This window comes from Zeugodacus cucurbitae, chromosome 2 (genome assembly GCF_028554725.1).
Source record: "Zeugodacus cucurbitae isolate PBARC_wt_2022May chromosome 2, idZeuCucr1.2, whole genome shotgun sequence".
NCBI lineage: Eukaryota > Metazoa > Arthropoda > Insecta > Diptera > Tephritidae > Zeugodacus > Zeugodacus cucurbitae.
Window position 1 is genome coordinate 8,013,019 of NC_071667.1, and position 26,999 is coordinate 8,040,017.

The window sequence follows — 26,999 nt, forward strand, 5'->3', positions numbered from 1 at the left end:
ACAGCGCATACGATACTTGTTGGCAGTCAGTGTGGCGGCCTGGAGCTCCAGCAATCAGTTGTGCGCGCACACATTAACACACAGATTCACACATACACATACGAACGCTAGCGCATAAAGCCATGTGGAGAATCGCTTGATCACAAATTGTCGACTGGAATTGATAGTGAAGTGAGTAAGTGCGGCATTAAAGAGATTCTCGTGCATGAAAGAGTTGTTGAAGGCATGCAAGAAAGAGAGTGAGAGAGAGTATATGAAATTAGTATGCTGATTTGAGTCGAGTTTTAATGAAGCTGAGTTTTCTGTGCGCAGATTTATCAGTTATTACCCCTTTAACTCTTTAAGAAAGCTTGTTTTGAATAATGTATGTTGTTGTTGTTGTAGAAAGTAATATATTCATTCAATAATTTTGATTCCCGCATTGGAGCAAGGATCATAGCGGCTGTCTCTAGCAAATGTTTAAGAAAAGTATTTTTTTAGAAAAGCGCAGAGATTTATGGACGTCTGTTGAGCTCTATAGCTCCAGTTCTCCAGGATTTTATGGGGCTTTTTGTATAAATTAGCAGTTCAGATTGAATCTGTGTTAAGCAGAATATGATAATTTCCATTCTTCGTACTATTAATAACTAAGGAATTTGAGTTCAGCGATATGTTCTTATCAGCCCAGTTGTTTGGTGAAACGTTTTCCCCAATTGTTGGGTCAACCGGTCATTCTCCAATCGGTGTCTACAAGTTAATGTAAAACTTCTTAATGGATGCCAGACTGGACTGGCATAAAAATAAATAAACCTTAGCAGACATGGGATGGATGTTTTGTCGATTCATGAGATCGTACTACGAACGGTTTTGTCTTTAGTTGTTCAAGCGTGATCTCAACCTGAAGGGGCAGACATAAAACATAACCCAGTATAAATATATTAGTATATTACATTTTTATTTTGTATTATTTTTTAAACAAGCTGCAATCTCAACAGATTGGGAAAAAGTTGGTGCCCCACTATCCTCATACCTCATCGCGTTAGATCAGTGTTCGTCGAATTAACACGGTAGGCGTTGGACAACGACCAATACCTGTGCGACTGCGAGATCATCCTGGTCTAAGATGGATCGCAGGAGATCCACTGAGCTATTTGTGCTTAGTATTAATACGGTTACATGCCGTGAGGCAAAATATCCTGACGGATGCAAATTGCCAAAGTTGCATTGAATAAAGGGAGATACATCAAGACAATTTCTCCTTCATTTTCCAGCTTTCACTAGGCTACGACTGAAACATCTTGGCAAGACAAACTTTGGAGACAAAACTATCCAAGAATATGTCTTTAAAATTCCAGAGGCCAATTCGACATATTATCGAAGCTAGAGCAGTTTTAGTGGCCGAGCGTCGAGCAGATGCGAATGCTCAGGCAGACTTTAAAGCGCGTTTTCTCGAGTTTTCATTTTCACAAATGTTAGAAAACGGTGCCGGCGATAGCAAAAAGAATATATGTCCGATTGAAAAAAACCAAAGTGATCTAGCTTCAGTATTAAATTATCTAATAGAAGACTAAAAAAGTTAGACAAAAGTATTATTTAAACTACCTGTTTTGCAACTTAGTCATTTTTTTTTTCTTAAAAAAATTAATTTTTTTTCGAACTTCAAAAAACTTTGGAATTTTATAACTTCTTCGGTATTTTTTTAGTTCATAAAGAAAAGAAACTTATAAAAATTAAAAAAAAAAAATTGGTTCGACTGTTTCAGCTGCATCGCACGACCTCCATCACCGGCACCGGTTTACAAGTGTAGACTCCAGGAGCTCCAAAAAAATACTTCCAACTTTGAAAAAATGTCAAAATTTTTTAATAATAAATATTGTTCTTTAATCCTTAAATATAGTACACTATCGTCTTAAACTTCCGTTTACCGCAATCATTTCCTTCCCTTTCAAAAAAATTTCTAAAAAAAAAACGCTTTTTTTCGGTTTCTAAAGCAGACTACTGCCTTAAAGAGTTGTGGCATCATAAAGGATTGACTTTAGTTGTCCAAGTAACCTAACCTCACCTAGTTTTATTACGTTATTTTTATTTTTAATAATATTATAATATATTAGAAGAAATTATGTTCTCTCCCGTCATAACGCTTTCTCTTATTTTCCGCTCTTCCCATTCAACAATACTCTGTGACTCGCTGTGTTTTACACCAACACATTCATATACGCATATCTTCAAGTGTATGTATTTGTTGTTGTCATTTTGGCATGAATTCGCCATTAATCATATAAAACAGTTAACAAAAGCAAATAGTTAAAAGCAGAATAAACTTTATCTATGAAACTCTTGTTGATAAGATTGCCATCTAACTCATAAATGTATGTACAGATGTTTGTATGTACATGCCTTTTGCATGCTTTGCAACAAAAAAAAAAAAAAACAAAAAACCCAGATAAGCGAAATACAGTCATATGTACATAAGTGATGCAACAACAAAGCTTAGCTGCAAAGCAACAAATAGTTCTTTGACAAATTTTATTTAGCAGAAAAATATTTATTTCTATATGCTCTCGATTGCTTACGATAACTTTATTTTCATTTGAACATATGTATCCATGTATTATGTATGCAATCGTATTAGTCACTTTTACTAAATGCAGAAGCTCTTAAGTTTAACAACCGCAAAGCTTTATTAAATTTAAACTCGAAAATATACTCGACTTGTTTGAAATACATATCTACACATGTATGCACATATATGTGTACCGCTGCTGCTCTTTGCATATCATAATCATTTGCTGCGCACTCTGTAGCATACATACATACATACATCCATAAATGGCTCGTGCTTAAGCTCGCGTCCAAACTCTGAACTAATTAAATTAGCCGACTTTACGCACATTTCACGCAATTACTTGGCACTTTTGTGACACACACACACACTCACACAGCACACATTCCAGCTCAGAAACAATTATTAGAATTAAGTAAGCGGTATTGTAATGCACATGAGCATTTTCATAATTAATCATTACGCAAGCATTAATTGTGCTCTTTTTGTGCGCTTTTTTCAGCTGCTCAGAGTTCAAATTAAGAGTTAACCGGGCAACTAATGTGACAAATCTACTTATCGAGTTAATTGAATAAAAATACGCTTATTACACATGTTTGCTTGTTTGTGTATATGTATGTAAGATGACGTCGGCATTTCTTTGTACGGAAATAAGTATATCTCGTACTCGCTTCGAGCAAATTAAGCATAAAATTAGACTATCATTCACACTTACTTGTTATACATACGAGTATGTATGTAATTGGTTCAACTTTCATGAACTTTTGATTGCATTCGGTCAACTGGTTCGGTTGAAATAAAGAGTTATTCATGCTTAAATGGAAACTGGGTGTGTTGTATTCACGAAATTCGACTTGCGTGTGTTATTTAATAATGCACTAATCTGCAGAATACACGGAACTACTTGACCCCGGGTTATTCTATCTTTGTGTGAATGGGAGCTTTTAAAAACTTTCAATAATGTAAAGTATCCTAACTGACAATACATTCCTCGCAACCTTTTTACGGATCAGAGTTAAGTATTGCCATGACAGCGGCTACGCTGGCTAGGTCATGTTGTCCGAATGGATGAAAACACTCCAGCTCTGCAAGTGTTCGATGCAGTACCCGCCGGAGGAAGCCGAGGAAGGGGAAGGCCTTCACTCCGTTGGAGGAACCAGGTGGAAAGCGACCTGGTTACACTTGGAATCTCCAACTGGCGCCGAATTGCGAAGGAAAGATAGGAGTGGCGCGCTCTCATCGATTCGGCTCTAACCGGCTAAACGGTTCAACGCCAATCACATACATACATTGCCATACGCACCCTAGCCAATATAAATAATTTGGATTCGTTTGTCCTACACTCAGCACAGTGACGGATTAATCAACAATTCAAAAACAGAAACGAAAAGGGAGAATACATTTAAAGTTTTTTGGCATGCGCCGGCTGACAGTTCTACTAAATCACAGCGATTACGTTACAATCCAACGTCCAAACAAGTGACGATCTTCAATGTAGGGTATAGGGGGTAAAAGAGGGATATCTAAACAGTTTATTCCATCGAGATTACTCTTCTTTCAATAGACAAATGCAGAGTCTAAGTCTTTTTACGAATAAGACGTTGTTTCCTTCGAGGCAAACTTTTTCTTCGACTGTTAAAACATTTTTATGACTCACCATAAGAAACTAAACGGTCGAAGCTTGTTGTTATTACACCGTTAAAAGCGGCTCTTTCGGGCTTTTCAATAAATGCTTCGAAATCGTTCCTTGGTGTGTAAGGAGTTCAAGGTATTGTGAACTCAATTGGTTTGTTTTAAAAGCAAATACGCCGAAAAAGCTATTAAAAATCAATCGATCTAAAATGGACTGTGGAAATGGAAAATTCAACTTATAGAATCTGAAGTACATATATTTCTCATATCTACATATATAAAGAGTTATAAATTGATAGCACACATATATAGTACATATGTAAGTTTGTCTGTGAAGTAAATTAAAAACAAGCATCGCCCTCATGTGCTATAGTTCCCTATTGCTTGACTGTTAACGTACCGAAATTTCCAAGGTCGTGTTTCCGTTTCATTCGACAGCTAATAAAGTCGCAATATTAGCTCCCTACCCACTGAAGCACCGCAACCAAAACCAAAATATTCGACTGGAAAAAGTGATATTTATAGAATTGGCGAAGTGTGTTTATATGTCTACGTACATATGTCTGATCAAAGGCAATTTACCTGCTGTAGATGCCGCCACCAACGCCACATACACCACAGCCCCCGTCTGTTTATTTATAAACACTTGGCGCAGCTACTGGTTTAAGTGTAGGAAATTGTCTGCTTACAAACCCTGCGGGAAATAAAAGTAAATAAAGACAACTTAAAATTTTCTCGATTATAATCACTGAACTAATTTCCGACTTATTTAAAAAAGTTGAAGTTCAGTTTAGAAAAAATACAATTATTTCTACTTGATTTTTGGTTCCCATTTGCAACACAAAGTGAAGTCATGTAATTACTCTTCGACTCCGAAATAAATAATTGTATAACGGTATAAACTTATTTTCATTCATACTGTCCCATTTTTATACTAGTTGCTAAGAGAGTATTATAGTTTTGTTCATATAGGGTTCTATATGTATACCAAAGTGATCAGGGTGAAGAGTGGAGTTCAAATCCGAATGTCTGTCTGTCCGTCCGTCCGTCTGTGCAAGCTGTAGCTTGAGTAAAAATTAAGATATCTTGTTGAAACTTGGCACACTTATTTCTTGGCACCATTGGAAGGTTGCTTTCGAAAATGAGCAAAATCGGACCACTGCCACGCCCAGAGAATGGCGAAAACCGAAAACACATAAAGTGCCATAACTAAGCCATAAATAAAGCTATGGAAAAATAAATAATAATAAATATAAAATTTGTTATGAAGGATCGCACTATGAAGGGGCATATTTGGAAGTAATTTTTTAGGAGGTGGGCGTGGCCCCACCCCCAAATAGGTTTTTTGTATATATCTCGCAAACCAATAGAGCTATACAAACCAAACTTTCTGCCGTCGTTTTTTAGCCACTTCTTAATACAGTCCAAAAATGAAAGAAATCGGATAATAACCACGCCCACCTCCCATACAAAGGTTAGGTTGAAAATTACTAAAAGTGAGTTAACTCAGTAACGAAAAACGCCAGAAACACTAAATTTCACATAAGAAATGGCGCCGAAATCGGACCATAGGTTTTTAAGGCCCCATATATCGAACATGAGGACCTCGGTGCTTCTAACCTAATATTATGGTTTCCAACTTTCAATGGACTTTATACAATGTATACGATGAATATGTGGGTCAAATTGTGTTTTATATAATATAAATAAAGTTAAATACATAAATTGCGAGAGTATAAAATGTTCGGTTACACCCGAACTTAGCCCTTCTTTACTTGTTGAATATACTATTTCACATTTCTTGATAATTTAATAAATTTTATTTCATTTGTAGACATTTCCTACAGGGATACCAAAGCAAATAAATAAATACTTTGATTTCGAAATCCTAAATACTGTACAAATTTAACAATTTTGAAGGGCGAAATATTTTATGAGTAGTAAAAAAATCATTCACTATTTGAAGCGAGTTCCATTGACAGGAACAAATTTCCCCTTTGATGATATGCTTATCTAACAAACTACTTGTGTGCGTGTTTGGCAAGCACTACTTTTTATTACTATGTATTTCTTTTATTTCTACTTCCTCGTTTCCGGTTCGCTATCGTTTGCAGTGATTAAATTACAGGCGGCTGCCATATGGACGCACAGAGATATGGATATGTTGGAATGTGCATACACATGCACTTTTAGATACTTAATTTTTATAATCAAGCACTTACAAACAGTCTTATGTGCTAACAAATATATATACAATGCTATACAAATAAAATAACTCGCATATGTATGTACATATGTATGTGTGTACAAAAATTCATTTGTAAATACTAGCCAACAGCGGTATCTTATCAGTCGTACTCTATTGCCTTTTGCTTTTGTTTTCCATAATATCACTTAATTATAAATTACCAAGCGTATGAATGCAAAAAAGAGTTATACAAATGCGATTGTGTATATATTTTGTCAGTATACATTATATACTCATTTCAGTCAAACAATTCATTATTTTCCACATGCGAACGCAAGCCTTTTGAAACAACCACAACGTTTATTTGCTTGCGATTGTGCGCAAATTAATTAGCCATACTTATATGCGTAGCATACGTGCTGAATATACATACATTCATACATACATATATACTTTTATACTTATTATATGCACTTTTCCCGTTTGTCAATGCAGCAGTAGATGCTTTGCACTGAGATACGCGACTGCATGCCATATTCGCCCAGTCAAAGACCAAAAATTAATTGAATAAAAATAAATTTAAAAGTTTGCTGTCTATTTTTGGCGCACATGAAGGGCGGACGCGACATATACAAACAAACTGCTGCTTTGCCATTTTTGCATAGATGCAAGTTGACATTGCAACGTCACCTACACAGGGTGACCCGAATAGACAAATTTAATTTAATTTTAATTTAAGGAATACCAATTGAACGCAGCTGATGACTTTAGAAAGCTTGTTTATAGTAATTTCGATATTTTTAGCAGTTAGCAGATTTTTTCGATTATTGAATACGTTGTATTGTTAATATGAATTATAACCAAAGAATGTATACATAATTAATTAAATTACATATACGTTCTTTGAACGTCCTTTGCAAATGCGTTTGCCGCTGATGTCGAATATCGTTGCATGATTTTAGGCTGTAGTGAAGTCATTTGTTTCCTACATTCAGTACACAAGAATAAAAATTAAAAATGTATACAACTCGGTTGTGTAAACATTTAACAGATTCATTGTACATCCATAATATTTATTTGAATTTATAAAAACATGAATAAATTAAATTACTACAATTCTTGATTCCATTTAAAACTTATAAAGTATTTCTTTTATTTTATTTTTTTTTTTACTTTGAATCACTCTTTACCGCATCTCTGCATTGGTTTATGACTCTACTATTAAATATTTTTTGACATTCTATTGTTTTTTTAATAACAGGGTTGTTACAACACTATGGAGAAACGTCAAAATAATGAGCAAAATAAAAACAATATTAACCGCGACTGCGCCGAAAGCCGCGAAATTCAAGCAATTTGGGTAGCATAAACCTAGTCTTATTAAAAGGAATGTGCTTAGTGAGAAAGGATAACGTGAAAAGCGAAATATTCGCAAAGTAGTTTAGTGCGCAAGGATGTAGAGAAAAATCGCATAGACATACTGTTCACTGTGGTGTCATGTTTGGTCAAGTGCAGTTTTCAGTGGATTCTCATTGTGTACAAATGGTGCGGATGAATGAATAGCGTTGGAATTTTGCTGAAAAAATATAAAGCGAAGGATATGGTTAGTGTAACTCATAAATGATAAAGGAGAATATACTTTATATACAGCGAATGTTGTAAATCCTTTTGAATGCAAGTGTTTTGGTTTTAGTAAATTGTAACAAATAGTGACTCTAGTGCATAAAGTGACGTACTTAAAGCTGCTTTCCCGTTTACGTAAACTAATGAGTGCGCGTCCTAAGGGAATGAAAGGAAAACTCTTACACCCTTTATATGTGGAGTATTGCTAACGTATATAAGAAGCCAAAGTGACACCCATTGCTATAGAAGCGAAATTCATGAAAAATCGATATTCGCCAAAAATGAAACGGTCAGCTGCGTTTTGAATAAACTAGTTACATGGGACCCACAAGAGTTGTTAAAGTGTACCCACCTGATATAATAAATTATGCAGTGTATTTGCAAATGAATTAAACAAAATAATTAATGAAAACACAAAAATTTCACTGAAACAACACTATTACGTTAGTATTGAGTTTTAGTTGCTACATGTGTTGTTGTCGTTTGTCCTAAATTCCAGTAGTCGCGTGCTCAATTACATATTTTGGATAATAACTGATACACTCATATGTTTTGTCATATCTACATGTATAAATGTATTAATCCATTATCCTTACTGCCATCAATGTAGAAAACCAACACGTACCAGCAGTTTTCTCAAACTTGTTAATCCATTATCTACTAAAACTGCCTATTCTTCTGTGTATGCATTTTTTTTACAAAACGCCCACAATTCTTTTACTCACTGCTATAGATGAGTCATGCGCGTCAAAAAGTATTCGAATTCTTTAAATAACTTTAAGATAACAGTGATTTGTGTGGAAAACCTATTAAAGTTATTTGGTGCCGTAATTGAATTTGTGTAGATAAATAAATGTGTATGTGTGCCGAAGAGGTTTAAAGTGTTTTCTTTCGGTTACTATTGCATCTATAATTATTGAATTCATACTACTACGTTTGCATACAACATGAAGACGCGTCTTGTTTCGTTAACATACCGCGGCAGTGCTTCTGTGGATCCGCGCTACTCCGCCGCAATGTTGCCATGGACAATAAATGATATTCGCTCAACGGAAAGCTATTCGAAGGTAATTGTTATTATGCCTTATGTATATATGTAAATAATTATTTAGGTTTGTGATAATAAGTAGTTAGTGTTATATAGAGATTAATTACTTCGAAAAAAATTTAGGCAGCCTTACTGTAGCCGCAACAACAACGATGATGCAAATATAATTTGAATACAAAGAAATGTTACATCTATCTAAGAACTGTCAGCTCCCAAAATTGCTGGGAAATGTTGTTTATTTTTATGATAAAAACAGAAGGAAGAGAGTTCACTTTAGATACATTAACAAAATCTTATTTAGTATTAATTCCTTCTTTGGAAGAAACTTTAAGTTATGATAAACAATATTTTCCATAAATTATACTAATTATCCATTTATATCACAATCCGTAGTATTAAATTGTTTATATTCATTAAAACAGTATAAATACATATAGACATAATTAAAATCTACCTGCAGAATTCATCTTGTGGATAACCATAAATCTAGACAATCTTCCGCACTAATTAAGTGCCACACAAACACCCTTACACTCTAATCAAAAAGTCACCATGGATATGCTTTTGTGGCCACCACCCCTTCTTTCAACACTCCGCATTGAACCATAAAATGATTAGTAAAGTTGAATGCCTCCCTACACACCAGCACCAACATCATCGCCTAACACCAACCACTGGCATTGACACCATGAGCCTTGTTGGCATTGATCAAGTGGCAACCGCTTTGCTTTTTATGACAACTCACTCACTGGTCGTCGGAGCCGTAGAGCGTTGGGCATAAACTGTGGTGTGTTGTGGAATAAATGATTAAATACACACGCCACAGGATATAATCACTAAGAACCAATTCAATTTGCACTGTTGAGAAAATCTGTAGTCATTAGTGTGCGACAAAGCAACAACAACAAACACAGATATAAACACGTTTGATGTTATTGCTGTACCTATTATTTTCCTTTATTTCTCCTTTGTCTTTCGATGAAAGTGAGTAGCAGTGGTAATTCGTTGTGTCGAGGGATTTAACAGTTAGATGGCGGTGTAGTACAGGCTTAAGCTAAAGCGGATGTGTAGGATATGTGGTGTTGGGAAACCTTAAAAGTGTTATAACTACAATAAAGCGCATTAGAATTGGAAGTTTGTTTGAGAGGGGATTTACAACTGAGAATATCAGAAGTAGTTTTATGTATAAAAAGTTATACAGATATATGTATGTTTGTATATAATAGCGGTATACATATATCTGTCTGTAATTATATAAGCACCTTCAAGAGCTTAAAAATGTTGGTCGAAATAAGAATATTGATATGTAGCTTGAGAAATTGCCACCATCTTATCCTTATTAACAATATAAGGTCAATAGTGAAATATTTCCGCATACATCCTTTCACATTTAATCAATTTATCTGTATAATTTGGTAGGCAAGCACATACCTCCTACCAGATTTTCAATACACCCACATTTTTATACTCTCGCAACAAAAGTTGCTAAGAGAGTATTATAGTTTTGTCCACATAACGGTTGTTTGAAAGTCCTAAAACTAAACGAGTTAGATATAGGGTTATATATACCAAAGTGATCAGGGTGACGAGTAAAGTTCAAATCCGGATGTCTGTCTGTCCGTCCGTCCGTCTGTCTGTTCGTGCAAGCTGTAACTTGAGTAAAAATTGAGATATCTTAATGAAACTTGGAACACGTGTTCCTTGGCACCATAAGAAGGTTCGGGCGGAATCGGACAACTAGCACGCCCACAAAATGGCTATAACCAAAAACACATAAAGAGCTATAACTAAGACATCAATAAAGTTATGAAAATAAAATTTGGGACATAGGATCGCTTTAGGGAGGGGCACATTTGAATATAATTTTTTTGGAAAAGTGGGCGTGACCCCGCCCCCAAATAGGTTTTTTGTATATATCTTGCAAACCAATAAAGCTATATAAACCAAACTTTCTGCAGTCGTTTCTTTTAGCCGTTTCCTTATACAGTCCAAAAATGAAAGAAATCTCCGCCCACCTCCCATACAAAAGTTAGGTTGAAACTGACTAAAAGTGCGTTAACTCACTAACGAGAAACGTCAGAAACACCAAATTTTGCACTGAGATTTTTTTACAAAATGGAAAATGGGCGTGGCGTCGCCCACTTATGGGTGAAAAACCATATCTCAAGAACTACTCGACAGATTTCAATGAAATTCGGTACATAATATTTTCTTGACACCCTGATGACACTGGTGGAATATGGGCGAAATCGGTTGATAACTACGTCTACTTCCCATATAACTCAATTTTGAATCCTTCTGATTCGTTCACTTTATAATGTATGCATAAGGAACCGATAAAGATAGCGAAATAAAGCTTTACACAAATACTGTATTTGAGCTGTGACATCACTTGTGGAAAAATTGTCAAAATCGAACCATGACTTTTCAAGACCTCTGATATAAAACATGAAGAACTCAGTGCCTAAGGGTAATTTTTCACCGAAATTATAGGTAAATCTCTAAATAAATTGCGAGAGTATAAAATGTTCGGTTGCACCCGAACTTAGCCTTTCCTTACTTGTTACGACATAAATAAAATATATTGTTAATGAATTCTCTCCATCTAAAAATAGACTACTCATTATATTTGCCCAATTTACTACACTCCTTCTTCCCCACAACGAATATAGTAGAAATATATGTATTTGACGGTATATATATATGTGGACCGCTTTATTTGACTATTCTATTATTATGTTACTTTATGTTTGACCACAATTTTATGTTAGCAGATATACAAAACTACATACATACACACTAAAATATGAACACAAATTTATGCATAAGCAAATATGTATGTGAAAATTTTCTTTGGTATAAAAACAAAATTATCGATCCTTGCCATCGAGTGAAGTTGACGTCACTACATTAAGTCCAATTGTCTCCTCCTTTCACTCAACATTTTCGCCTGCCATTGTTCACAATTTTTGTTTTCTTGCCATACTTCAGTAGCACTCTTAGTAGAGCGCCAATATATTCGTATAACAAGATTGTCCTCGACATGAACATAAAACATCGCCGCGCCAAGTGCCACAATCAAATAAGCCACCGGTAAAAATTCATACATTAGCACCGAAATTGAATATAAAATTTGCATAAAACAACTCAGAAGGTGTTGTTGTTACTACTATTATTGCATAGCACATAAATAGCTTGTAATAAAAACTGCCAAGCATAAAATTGAGTGGTGAAAAGAGTAACAGAATGGTAAATAATGGCACAATGAGTTATCAATTTTGGACAATAAGGTTATGTATTCGTTACAAATATAAAATGTCAATAATTGCACCATTTGTGGTTCAAAATATATTACAACATTTTTTATAGAAATATAATATTATGCGGGATGTCCGATAAAAACTCCTGGAATGAATAAAATAAGAACCGCCCTATACTGTTACAAAGTGAACTAGTCTCATTTAGATATATCTATATATGTATGTCTACTTTCTGGATATTTCATTTGTCCTGCTGAGTATTCACATAATTATAGCGTTTGTGTTTTGACAGCATAAATTTGACGGTCTAAAAACACAAAATTTTGCATGAAAACATAAGGAACGGAGTAGAAAAGTGGGCGAAAATGACAAAATACGCTGTTCAGTTAATATAATAAAGCAGTAAAATGAGTCAAAGAAAGAAAACCACAAACACCGTTATTTACAAAAAGGAAAAAGAAAAGAGAACAAACATACTAGAGGCAAAAAAATGGCCGCCCACAAAACTATGTCTTCATAATGAAATTGAAATTGAGGCTTTTCATACGGGTATTTTCGTGGCGTCTTTTTATATTAGCGGCGAAGGTGGCAAACACTCGCCAAGTTTATGCTAATGTGCGTATGGATCTACATAAACGCGTATTGAGAAATAAAAGTAATATAAAAAAAAAAACTTTTTTATGACACATTTGCAAACAATGTGAGTGACAGACAAACAAATGTAAAAAATAATTCCAACGACTTTTGTAATCCATGACGAAGCTTTAAGCACTGCATATAGTATATACTTACAGCTGCGAGCAGTGAAATAGTAGTGGGTGTTAGAGTTTCATATATCTTTGAGTTATATAAAATACCAAACAATTTTAACAACTATTTAAATGCAAAAGTGGAGTATATTTTCCAGGCTATATAAATTAATAAAAATATTTTGATTTGCATAGGTGCAAAATATGTTTTTTTACAAAGATGTGTTTATGTGTGAAAATTATAGGGAGAGCAGTAAAATAGTAGTGAAGTAATAAAAATAAAAAAAGAAAATTATGAAGGATTTTTGCAAGTTTGTTCTATACGAAATCTTAGTACTTGGTAGCATGACCACGATTTTTGATAAAAAGCTATACAACACCTCTTCATGGAACCTACGAGATCCCGGGATCTTTTCAGTGGTATGCACTCCATGCTTGCTGCACTACGGTCCACAACTCGTTGTTGTTTTTGGGTTTATCATTCCACACGACTTTCACTACGTCTGTCAAAAGGTTTGCAATGGGATTGAGCTGGCCAATCCATGAACTCAATTCCATTGACCCGAAACCACTCCTTTGCCACTCAAGTGGTGTGACTCTGGTCATTATCCTACTGCAATATCCATTTCAGCGGATCTCATATCCTCGTATGCGTTTCGCTCATTATGTCAGAAATCTTGTGAATTGGGCCTAACACCTTACAAAGGTAGGTATAGAAAAAATAGCCCTAAACCATGACACTCGAACCGTCATGCTTCAAAGTTTTTTGTGGTGATTCTAAAGTCGTCCTCCGTATTAAAGGGACGTCTTACATACTACCCTTTTCCGCCGTATTGAACCACTTTCGAGGCGTCGATCCTCAAGATGTTGCGCCATTTCTCAATCAGTGAAGTTAGTTGTTCTTTGGTAAAATTTAAGACGTCGTGCTACATGATATTTTTTAATAACAGTATTTGTAGAGGACTGCGAGCATATAAATTATGTTCACATAGAAGTTCTCTCACTGTATGAACACCGCAGGGCAGGTTCAGTACGTCCCAAATCTCCACAGCTGACATTGGAGGTCGAGTTTTAGCGCATCTTACGACTTTTCGTAGACACTGCTTAGAAATAATCCATCTTGCGCCGTATTTTTTTTTGCGTTCGTATTTTTTCTTATATATAATTACATTGCGAATCATTTTGTCTGAACATCCTACAAGTTGTTCCACTTCCATGTAGGTTGTAGAGATTGAATCAATTATCCTTTTTCTTCACCACAGTGCTTCCCGCGGCCCACTAAAAGATGTACAGTCACATTTTTTTTAATTTTTCATTGAATAACAAAGAAACTCAGAACAGGGAACTCAGTTTTTGTATCATAAAATTTAATATTTTGTAGAAAAAATATTTTTTTTTGGATCAGCCCACCTTTCACTACTATTCTATTGCTCGCTCAAAAAAAAAACAGATATCGTAATATAATTAGCTATAAAATAGTAACGGTAAGTGTTTCACACTTGTTGTTTTGTATAACAAGGCCGTTAAACCTCAGAAAATATAACAATAATAATGATCGGCGACAATATCATAAAAGAAAAAAAATGTAAAGCAAAATTCTGTTTGCCAATAGGCACTACTATTTCAATGTTCGCAACTGTACATAATGTGTTAAAATATTACTTTATTTGTGGTGTTTATGAGACGTTCTAATTTAGAGCGCAAAGAACATGTTTTGTGAAATTTTAAAAGTTTGTGGCATCGACAACGAACTTGTATATTATTTTACGCGAATGAGAAGAACTGATTCAGAAGCTTGAAGTATCAAAGGTTTCATTTAAGATTTCTTTGAACAAATTCTTTAAATTCTAAACGAAAAAATATTTCATTTCATTGACACGAAAAAGCGAACCCAGAGATTGCTCAATATAAGCAAAATAAAATTCCAATTCATGTTATTTTCCTTATAATAAAATACACAGTTTCTTTATTTTATTCGAAATTCATTACTACATCTGATAGACAGGAACAGAATTGCATGCTAAGTTTCATGAATGGAATGTCTAGATTGTAACACAACATGCTAAATATATATACTCGTGTAATAGTTCTCCAGCCATTTATTTATATATGTATATTTGCTGCTATTTTAATAGGGACTTTGCATACTTTAAGGCGCCGCACGTACTTTTGACCTGTGACCCTTTAACGCACTTGCTATGCATGACACTCAAACTTTGCGTAAAAGTTTCAGATTACAGTTGGCGCTTTCGAAAGTGCCATTGACTTTATAGCGTTGCCTGGCACTTACGTGTCCTTATGTGCCGCCTTGTTAAAGTTCCGCAAAAAACAATTTCCATCTTTTTATAAACAGTTTCAAGTGTGTTGGACACTAGTTTATAGCTCGTGTAGTTGCGTGTTTTTTTAGTTTGCCGTTGTTTTATTTATTTGCGTTTTTGGTTTTGTTTTTAGTGTTGACCTCTTTTTCTGTCATTTCAATGTTGTTTGTGGGGTTAAACGGAAATGGAAGGGGAATTGGAAATATTTTGTAAGGAGTTTACCTGTGAGTTAACAGTGATTTGTTCCAGACTATAATCTATACTACTATTATAAAGAGGAAAGATTTGTGTGTATGTTTGTAATGAATTAACGCAAAAACTACTGTGCCGATTTCAAAAATTATTTCACCATTGGAAAGCTACATTCACCCCGAGTAACATATGCTATATTTTTGCTAGAATCTCAACTTTGAGGAAATAGTTCTCAGCTGAGGGTATCAAAAAGACTCCGTGATGGAGACTCTTAATCTGAAACTGAAAATCGTCTTGCAAGTCATTCTCTTCGCATCGCAATCGCTTAGCAGAGAGTCGAGTAACGAGCGATCGCAGTTGCTTGCTGAAACAAAATTTCAAAACCTCCCAAGTACGCGCTTGAGAGTCGAGTCCGGAGCGTGTGTGCAACGGCTTGAAGAAAAAAATATTAGAAATATACAAGCTCGCACTAGGGCCTTCATAATCAGAGAGAAAGACAACGGACAACAAAGACTAGAGGTGCTCATTGCAAATAAAATATAATTTCATGTTTGAATTTTCCTCATTTTACTTTTTTAAAATGAACCCAAGAAACGGGAATGTACATACATATGTACGGAAGTGTGTATATAAGTGTTAAAACTTATAACTTTTGAAATGTTTTTTGAAAAACATATTTTTATGTTCCAACATCTAAACAACTAACACAAATTTAGAAATAATTTAATAAAAAAAAATTAGAAGTATTATTATAAAAATGTAAATTTTGAACCGCTTATTTATTTGGTTTCCTTGCTTAAATACGGCAATTCAATTTCAATTTCAACTTAAAATCTGAACTCCACCTTCCAGTGCCCAACGCTTCCAAGCAATTATTCCATTGCAACGCGCAATAAATTCAATAATGTTGAAAAAAAAAGTTATTTGCAGCGTTGCCCATTCGACCTCGTCCCGCTGTTCCAGAGCATATTTTTGCGGACGGACGTGAAATGAACGCGTGTAAATAACGAATATAACTGCCATTGGGAGCCGGAGCCGCTCAAAGCGCTTTGCTTGCATTTTTGCCGCATTCATTGTTGTTGGATTTCATTAAAATGCGCAGCATTACTCCGGTGGCAGCAGATGAATTGGTGGAATAGCTGATGGTTTATTTGTTTTCGGTTGATTGGTTGGGTGGCGCAGTGGATGGGTGGGTAAACTCTAGCGGCAGGTGAATTGAATGCCTCGCTTAGTTAGCGGTTGGCGTGTGGGTGTGTTTAGTCAACGTTCCTGCGCGTACCATACCAGTCTCCATGGTGTGACGCTTCTATATGGGTGTTCAAAATAATGGCACATTGGGTCACGTGTTTCTTACTTTTTGCTTATTTTGCATAATTTGTTGCAGAAATATAAAAATTAAATATAGATACATACATACATCAAACTCATAGTTTTTATTATAGATTATTTTATTTTAAATGAGAAAAGTTCAAAAATATCTTGTTTTATAAAAATCATGGCGGTCGTGTAAGCAGGAACTTACCGTTATCCAATATCTATTACAGTTTGTATGATTTTATGTTTACCACCTACACTGGCACAGTAAAATCTCTTTGTTGCATCTCTAGCATTGTGTGGCCACACAATAGTTGTAACATTTTCATTTTCATTATCATCCACAAACACACAGAAAAAAAATGTCATCGAAACCTCAGCTTTCATAGCCATCAGCGGTCTGTTCGCTTTTCATTTGCTGATGCCTCTCGGATGCGCTGACATTTGTATTCAGGAAATGTCCGTCCACACACCAACAGCGAGCTATGAATTATTCGAGCCAAGAGTGGCTGCATCAAAAATAGCGAAAAATAGATATCCTTTCGACGACATTACTGGTTTGTGGCTTGCTTTCGTTGCGCTCGCTGGCTTTATGAATGACAACATTGTTGCAATAAGAGCACGTAAATTTTTGCTCATTGCCTTTGTTTCCAAACTTTCAAAGCTCACATACACACATATGTACAAGCACCGATGTGTCTCCATTGTCTCATTACAGCATTCTCGCCACATACTCGGATATCTGTGTGATTCATGCAGGACATTTTACCGCATTGGCATTGATGGAGAAATGGAAAAAATACTGTAATGAAACTCATCTCGAAATGAAAGCCAACTTTTGTGTTGTTGCCTTGAACAATAACTGTACATAAATACATTCTTATCTATGCGGTTGCATAGACCAGCATTCTCACTCTGCTGCTCCGCTACAACCACTCGCCGCATAGTAGCTTTCGCAGATTTCACATTGCATTCCATTCGGATTTACAGTTAATGCATTGTTTGTCACAAAAATGAACTTTAATTAAGCTTGTGAGAAAACCACAGATCCTCGTAATTTCATTATGCCCACGGATGTATGTATTAAATTGGATTTATTTGCTTACATAGTACTGCCGTTCATTCGCTATTTTGTAATAAAATTGATTGAAGTGCTTTTTAATGTTGCAATTTTATAGCTCACTTATTCATTAGTCGATAATAAAAATATTTAAATTCACTCTTACATTGAATTCAAGTATAAAAACTTAATTGAATGGCGGTGTAAGCATATATAAAGTATTCATGACTCCATAAAAAAAGAAAAAGAAGTGAAAAGCCGAGTAAATAATTATCAACGTCACAGAACGTGATATGGTTTCCAAATGACTATCTTAGCATGCCCTTCTTGAAAAAAATAAGGACTAATAGTCAATTGACTCGCACTCGATGTTTCAAGAAACAATGAGATTCTGTCTAAAAAAAACTAAAATCTAATTAATGACAAAAGCTTTTCTCAGAGTATTTTTTAGATAAAAAGTAATCCATTAATTTTCGGAAGGTACCTTAAAAATTGTAGGATCCTCCACTAAAATTACCAGCGCCAGCGTATATTTGCAAACAGAGCGTCTAATAGAGGACTTAAAAACGTACTTCCTAGCTTAGCTGATCCGACGTTTATTAACTGATCTGGATCCATGATCCAAACGTTTACGTTCCGGAAATCGCTCTATAAATCGTTGAGAATCATTCGTTCAAAATCAGTTCCTTAAGTTCAGTGTTTTCGAGAACTAATAACGGTCTTCACGTTTCAGTTCTTGATTACTAACCGATATCGTTATTAAAAATCATGACATTTTTCAACCAAAGCCGCTACATTCAAGAGTTCTAAAACTATTATTATTTTATTTTTTGTAATGTAATATTCTTACATTGATATCGCGCAAACAAGGTGGTACATTTGCACAACACATTGTAAGTAAGAACCTGTTATCGCAAACCCAACACTAGTTATTATTTGTAATTATATTTATAAAAGTTGTAGATTATAGACGACAGTGACCTTAGAGACACTAATAGATGGCGAGATTGTAATTTGCATTCGAACTGCGTTCGTATATGTATGTGCATGTATTTTATTTGACCGAATGAAAGTTGGTAGCCGAAGACACGTCGAAAGAAAATATATTTCTTATTATATAAGTTGAATGTTTCTGAAAGATGTTTTATGAATCAAAAAATCTTTAGAAGAGTTCTCACTCTATCGACTCTTAATATATTGGATTATATATTCTTTGTGTTGCTTTCTTGAATCCTATTCATGTTATGATCTTTAAGTAGATCCTTACAATAGCTTCTGGAGATTTTTCAGAAATCCAGCTGTGGTAGAAACTAGATTCGTTTAAATTAGTGAAAATATAGACAGCACTTGTCGTAATAAAAATGATCCTGGTTTCGTAGACTATTTACTCTTTCGTATACAGTTTTCTTCAATTTGCGTCATGTAGTATGACTAATGAGTCTAGTAATCTTCCGGCACTGCCTTTACGTGCTGCACATATGTATATATTTGTTCCAAAACCTTTTTCGAAATAAATATATATTATTTCAAAAGAAATCTAAGCGTATACAGGTTTAGGCACATATGCATTTATACTCATATACAGTCGGTAGGCTAATTATAATTGTCTATTGTACAATAACTGTACTTTATGTGAAGGTTTTTCTTCTCGCATTGTTCAAGTTGTAATTATTGTGTTTTATTGTACGTATTCGTTGTGCTAGTTATAATCGTATTCAACACTGTGTGCTGTGGCAACATCCCAGTTCCCATTAGCAATTTGCGTCACAAATTGTCGTGGCAATCATTTTTCTTTTTTTTTTATTCAAATACACGACTACACTCTTCAATTATTTAACTAAATTACTATATACTATGCAATCGAGTTCAATTTACATGCATTTAAATATATATTTATATATGTAGATATGTATACGTGACTTTATTGTGTGAAAATATTGTAAGTGTACCTATTATGGTCGGTAAGTTGAGTTGTAGCTGCAATAAAGTATTTTATTGATTATTATAAAGTTATTGATTTTAAATTAGAATACAAAAGCCATAAATCACATATAAAAATTAAGAAATGAGTGAAGCTCTACCCACCTGTTGGAAAATGTACCTATACTACTTGAATTGCCTCAGCAAAATTCGTTTCCAATATTCTACGACATTCATGGAAAGTGTAAAACTGACACTTTTTAGGCCAACTTCACATATAACGGTATATTTTGAAAAAACCAACTCTGATACATTTTGTTAGAAACGTTCCACTTTGTGAGCAAAAAAAATACTATGGCAAATTTCAAAGAATGCACTTAGGGCGAGGGCTTATCCACTTGAATTCGTTTAAAAATCTTATTCAAATTGGTTTTGGTCTTCAGAAAAACATATGAAAAATGGTCCCTCATTCTTTGTTCAATATTTTAACCTTCAACATGACAACCTGCATCAGTTTTTTTTACCCTTGTATGAAAAACGTAGAACTCAATCAAAGTAGGGGTTTAACAGAGTTGACAGTGTTAAGTAACGGAATTCTTAATATATAGAATACACTGTGATAGTCACCCTATTTCGGGTCCTACGAATCGAACTGCATCATTACTTTTTTGAGTTACAATCATGGTTTCATACAAAATTTTTTTTGAAGTTTTTCATCAAAGTGGCCCATTGTAAGAGAAAGGCACTTTTTTCTTCGGTCTCTAACTTTTTTAATGTTGACTTTTTTGGTAAACTTTCTTTGGCAAAGCTTCTCAGAATAAGTCCATCTTTAAGTTCTTAGATGACTGTAAACCCCAAAATCAATGTTTTTTGTGTCCTTATAGCCAATATGTAAAAAAAACTGAAATTTAATCCATTTTTTTAATGTTTACCCTTTGATACTTATACATTAAGTGACACCCCATCACATTATAAACCATTGCTTAGGAATGCACCGGTCTGAAGATTGGAAAAAATATGTATATGACATGGTAGACGCTTTTGAAGAAATAGGTGTGAATATGTCCTTAAAAATTTATTTCTTTCACCATCACAAGGACCATTTTGAGCAGCAAGTTCCTTGGATTAAATTTCAGTTTTTTCGACATATTGGCTATAAGGACACAAAAAACATTGATTTTGGGGTTTACAGTCCTCTAAGAACTTAAAGACAGACTTATTCTGAGAAGCTTTGCCAAAGAAAGTTTTTTTTTTTAAGCATAGATTACAGAGAATAGAGATAGAGGGAAGAAACATTAAAAAATGGATTAAATTTCAGTTTTTTCGACATATTGGCTATAAGGACACAAAAAACATTGATTTTGGGGTTTACAGTCCTCTAAGAACTTAAAGACAGACTTATTCTGAGAAGCTTTGCCAAAGAAAGTTTACCAAAAAAGTCAACATTAAAAAAGTTAGAGACCGAAGAAAAAAGTGCCTTTCTCTTACAATGGGCCACTTTGATGAAAAACTTCAAAAAAAAATTTTGTATGAAACCATGATTGTAACTCAAAAAAGTAATGATGCAGTTCGATTCGTAGGACCCGAAATAGGGGGAAACCGTCGAATTTGGTCTTGTCTTTTTTTTTTTTTGGAAAAAAACTATCACAGTGATATCATTTCACATTTTTTAAACGATTTTTTTTATGTAACAATTTCACTTTTTTGTTTCAAAAAGTTACTTCACAAAACTTGAACGCTCATATCTTTTCCAATTTCGTTTGCAAAAGTGCTCACTACCATTCAAAACTAATTGATACTAAATTGACATTTAACGAATCGAAATCGAAAAAGGGGAAAAAACTGAAAAACCGTGAAAAACTAACAAGGAAATTGAGCATTCGCGCATATCCTGCGAAAAAAATTAAATTTCACTTCAAAGTTGGCAAGCAACTCGTGTAAGCGGAAAGCTTGCCGTCCAAGCCAACACTGACAGCGCCCTTCCGCTTTTTAATTGAGCGCAATTCGGTGGCAGACTTGCACTTTAGTGATTATGAAAGTTTTTGCCACTTTTTGCAGGACTTTGTTTCAATTAATTTATATGAGTAAGACAGAAAGAAGTAAGAAAAAAAAAACACTTAAAAAAACAAAGTCGTTTTAAATGATGACAGCGCGCAGGATGAAGAACGAAAGAGGTAAAATTGTTTTCAAGCGAAAATGAGATTATTGAATAATGCGACAATGGAAAAGTTTTGCCACTCAAAGGCAGACAACAAGGTGGGTTTGTGTTTGTTGTTGGTTGAACTGTAAAAATACATGTATTCGCTGTGAAGTGGCGTTGTCGTCTGACAGCCATTTTGAGTGTGGGGAGAATTTTGTGCGCTGACTGCAGCAAGGATGCAGCTGCGTCATAACTAGGCAGGGACCATTTAGGGACTTGTTATGACAGTGGCACTGTGCGTAACGGTGTGTGCCTCATGGCTGGCTGCTTTCATTATTTACTTACTCACTCCGTATTATTTTATTATTTTATACTTCGCTAAGCCATCATAATATGCGCTCGGCTTGCTGCAATGCGGCAAGCGATGTGGAAATCGCATATGTAGGTAAATGACTGCAACACGGCCGCGTGCGTGTTTTGAACATATTTTCCAGCACGTTGCACTGACAGTCTCAGCATACATTCCTCAAATTCACATTTAAATATAAATATTTTCTTGCTATTTCCTCTCTCCACGTATTTTCAAGCATCTAACCATTCTTTCCGTTCTTCCAGCTCTCCGTTGGCATCGAAAATGGCGTACTCGAGTCTTATAATTCCGATTTCGAGTTACAATTCAGTCATCCGCTCAAGCATATTGTCGGCATGTGCCGCATCGTACACAAGCAGAGCAACACGAAAAGCGCCGGCAACGGTTTCCTTCAGTTGAAGGCTTTCACCAGTGGCAGCAGCAGCGCCACCAATAGCAATGCGAATGGCTTGAAATCAACGGGCACAGGTGGTGCCTTAACCACCTCCACTTCGTATGGTTCACTGTCCTCGAGCGCGGCACAGCGCGAAAGAGAGCGCGAGCGTGAACGCGAACAGGCGGCGTTGGCTGCCGCAAATGGCGTGGATGGTGGCACTAACGAGACGGTTAATGGCGGAAATGCGAATAATTTCATGGAATTTCTCGGTCCCATCACTGGCCTGGTGTACTTAATGAAGGATCCGCGTGACCCGTTATTGCATATTTATCTATTCGAATGTGAAGCGGTTGAGGAGGTAAGTGAAAGAAAGTTGATTATGTAAGAATATGTATGCAGCATTATTAGCACATATTAATCTCGTTAAGCGTCGTTTCTCGAAAGTTCTTCTAGCGAAGCTTTTCAACTCGAAAAGCATAAATTACCCAAATCTTTTAACTCATCGAATCGAATTTATTTTATTTGTGAGAAAAGGTTCATTGCTTCGCTTTGAGTGACTAAACCTTGCACTATTTTTTCAATTCTTGTTATTTTGGTTTAGAAATATCTTTTGACTTATAGTCTTTTTATTCGATTCAATTTTCATATGAAGTATTTCTTTTTCAAATTACTAGATTCGACCTCAAAAAATAGCAATTCACTCGGTCAGCATAATTTGTCCTACTCTAAAAGAACATTTGAATAAATTTACTGCAAAAAGGTCAAATGTAGAATACAGAAACCACACACTCGTAATTCCGCTGTTTACAACAAGCGATTGCGACCCCGTATTTAAAAAGCAATTTAGTCCATTAAAAGGACATGCAAATATTTGCATGTGAGTATACACATGTAAGTCCATATGAAATAAATTAAAATTTCTTGAATTACAGTATTTAATAGCATTTCGAATGGCGGGTGTCAGTTGTATTGGAAATGACCTCTTTTAAGCAAATATTATGTATGCACAGTGTGAATTTTTAATGCAAGTGAAAAATGGTAACATATTGGGGCCATAATATTTGTGATAGAATAATAATGTTAAATTTTTATCCAACATTAATTTAAATATTTGTGAGCAAAATATATTCGAATCGTCAAGCGTTGGAGAGTGAGAATAAACAACTTGTAAAAAGCATTAGATCGGAGTAATGAAATTCGATTTGAAAAAGTGTGAGTTTAATAGTATTTTTTAGCTACAAGAGCAGCATTTAAAGTTAGGATACCGCAAACAAGCTTATCAAATAAAAAAATGGTTATCAAAGCAAGTGGTTATATCAGTTTAGGCGGCTCCATTTCTTTAACTACATACATATGTACATACGAGTATGACTATCCCGCTGACCATTCTAGGACTGCATTGGAATTAAGCTTACATTCAGGGGCAAATCGAACTATCAAACTGGCATAAATCAAGCAGTGCCGAAATAACAAGAGATTCAATCCCTCTAATTAGCCTCTTATTTCATAACTGGGATCCTGTGAAAGTATGAGAAATATTATAAATAGGCGATGCAAATTTAAAATTTTTTGAAAAATTGTGAAATTACGAAATTTTTTAAAAATTATGTGAAAGCGGTTGACAGAAGCTGATTAGTATTTTAGCAATTAAAGATACTTTTCTAAAATTATTAAACCAAATAAAATCGAATTAAGTTCCACGCCAATGGTAAAATGTTATAAAAAATTCATACAATTTTTGTGGTTTTACACTTATAAGCCAGGAGCTTACGACAGCGATACCAGCTATAATCACTATTTCATGCGGAAGAGTCCATTCAATTTTTTGTGATATTTGTAGAGTCACATAACGACTGGCAGACAAATATTCACTGTAATTTCCATGTCTAAATATACAGTTGTACATGAATGCGACTATACATATATCTACATGCATACATATGTATGTATGTGTGTGCCATCTTTTTCTGTGCACCAATACTAAATGCTATGCAAATCCTTTGTGCTACGCTAGAAACAGTTAAATTTGCATACACATATATGTATATGTACATATGTATATACATAAGTAAATAAAAAGTGCGAACTGCATGCAGTGGCGCCAAGTTGGTTAACGCCCCACAAATCAAGTTGTAAACACCCGACAATGACTGCTGGGTGGCGGCAAATTGAGTTCGTATTCGCAAGTTTATATGAATGTGCATATGCAAATGTAAAGCAAATGCAATAACACACACGCACACACATGAAAAAAACTCACAAATACATTTGTATGTATGTGTGTATGTGCACCCTTTTTCAGTTCGATATTCTGAAAAGTCAATTTCCGAAATAACTTTAAAAAGTTTAAAAGGAAACTCCAATAAGAAACTTTCACTGGTATTGAGCAACTACACGTATTCTCTCCCTGTCTTTTGGATATTCGTTGGCGTCTGTTTTTTGGAAGGCAGTAGTTTGAACTTTTAATAAAATTTGTATGAAAGAATAAGATTTCATAAGTTGGTGCAGAATTGTATTTTTGATTGAACTTATGTTGCTCAACACTATGTTGCAGCAATGAAGGCATAACTTATTAATTTTTTAGCTGATTTAGCAATTAGTATATTTGTTGTCGTTTTATTATACATAAATGTGGGTTATCTGGCCTGTTACCGATAGTGTTCCACCAGTACTTAGATTGTTGACATCAGAAGTAAGACTAAGAATTTCCGATCGGCAATGAGTCTTCTACCAAAATTTCCTTCGCTTTTGTCTGATTACTCAAGGTTATACATATGTATGTATTTGTTTTACATTTAAGCTCACAGCATGTGTAGTGCAATAGACATTTTGAAAGAAAATTAAAATGAAAATTGTGCATAACAAATCAATTTGTTCAATTTAAATTGGCTGCGATCACGAAAAGTTGAATTCAAACGCTGGCGATCGTCAATGCACTTCAATTGAATGTGAGAGTGTCTGTATATACATCGAGTATAGGCATAAATACATACATATGCATGTATACAATGTATAATATATGTCTACATAAATGCAAATTAATATAAATCAATAGTATGTTTGTAAAAATTTAAGAAACGACAGACTGGCGGGAGTCACAGTAGAATTTTATGCATATCAATACAACTTTTATTAGTGCCAAGAAATGTTTACCTAGTAATACAAGTAGCTATTTATTTATTTACTTACCGCTTTTGACGATCACGTGTTAGCCGCACGATCGGCTCCGATCGTGTCTCATGTATTTTTCGTCGTAACAGAAAGTTGATATGAATATATTTGCCGAAAATCTAATTTTACTTTCAATGACCTTAGCTAAAGTCCATTCGTTGCTCTGTTCCTTTGTTTAGTGCCAATACATATGTGCAACAAATTGATATAAGTGATTTACGTAGTTTGCTATTTTGTATCTTCCCTTCATATAAAATTCGTCTGATCGTGCCAATTGAACTTTGGTCAACAATAAGGAAGAAAACAATAATCCAATACAAACATTAAGGCCATCAGGAAAATGTTTACGCATTTTTGAACCGCGAGTTTCAATGGCAAGAAGCAACGGTTTTGAAAAATCACCAATTGGTTAAAAAATAAATCAAATATCGGTGACATATGTAAATACGATCTCAATAACAGACTATTCAATATCAAATGAAATACCCAAATTATGTATTAATAACGTCTTGTTGCCCAATTCACAAATGGTATATATTAACCTCATGCGCCTTTTCAAGTCATGTCGCCGGTTCTTAGTAATACATTTCATAATACTTAAATACCTTCCAGATTCCTCATCATAAGATCCAAAAGATATTGCTTTAAACATTCACTAGTACCAAATCTCCTTTGTTTGCTTATAAGAATCATTACTCATCATGTTTTTAACTCATTGAGATTTCATTTATTTTTATTTATTATTTTTTTAAACTTCCTTAAATTTTATTTTCTTGTATTAGATCTGTTTAGAATTCCTTCTTTCACAGCTTTGTTTACATAACATGCACGAAATTTGCTTATATTTTGTCTTACCAACGGTCACAAATCACTCACGTTTGCGGGGGACAAGTCATTGACGACTCATCTTGTCACTTATAGCCACTGAATGGTACCGATCATTTGGTCTAAACGAGTGCATTTGTACTATGTGAAAAAAATGAGAGATACGTAAACATTTACACAAACTGAGAGAGTGCGCATTCGATACAGCAATCCCGAAATACTCATAGTAATTTTTTGAGTATTGAGTGGGTTTTTGATGAGATAATATGTT

General features: G+C 34.7%; 1 protein-coding gene and 1 long non-coding RNA gene across 4 annotated transcripts in view; one reads left to right on the plus strand and one right to left on the minus strand.

Moving 5' to 3' along the window:
- Positions 1-4,159: 4,159 nt before the first annotated feature.
- LOC128919818 (uncharacterized) lies at positions 4,160-26,841 on the minus strand. Its single transcript, XR_008469956.1, has 4 exons — positions 26,509-26,841; positions 25,922-26,182; positions 4,757-4,868; positions 4,160-4,677 (listed from the first exon to the last, which is right to left on the minus strand). It is a non-coding gene; the product is annotated as an uncharacterized LOC128919818 (long non-coding RNA).
- Positions 7,650-26,999, plus strand: part of LOC105210093 (TBC1 domain family member 4) — a 42,621-nt gene continuing 23,271 nt past the window's right edge. For all 3 annotated transcript variants that reach the window (XM_011180834.3, XM_011180835.3, XM_011180836.3), the window contains exons 1-2: positions 7,650-9,052; positions 22,602-23,090. In XM_011180834.3, coding sequence (XP_011179136.1) covers positions 8,933-9,052; positions 22,602-23,090 — 609 coding nt within the window. In that variant the 5' untranslated portion in view covers positions 7,650-8,932. The remainder of the gene's footprint in view (positions 9,053-22,601; positions 23,091-26,999) is intronic.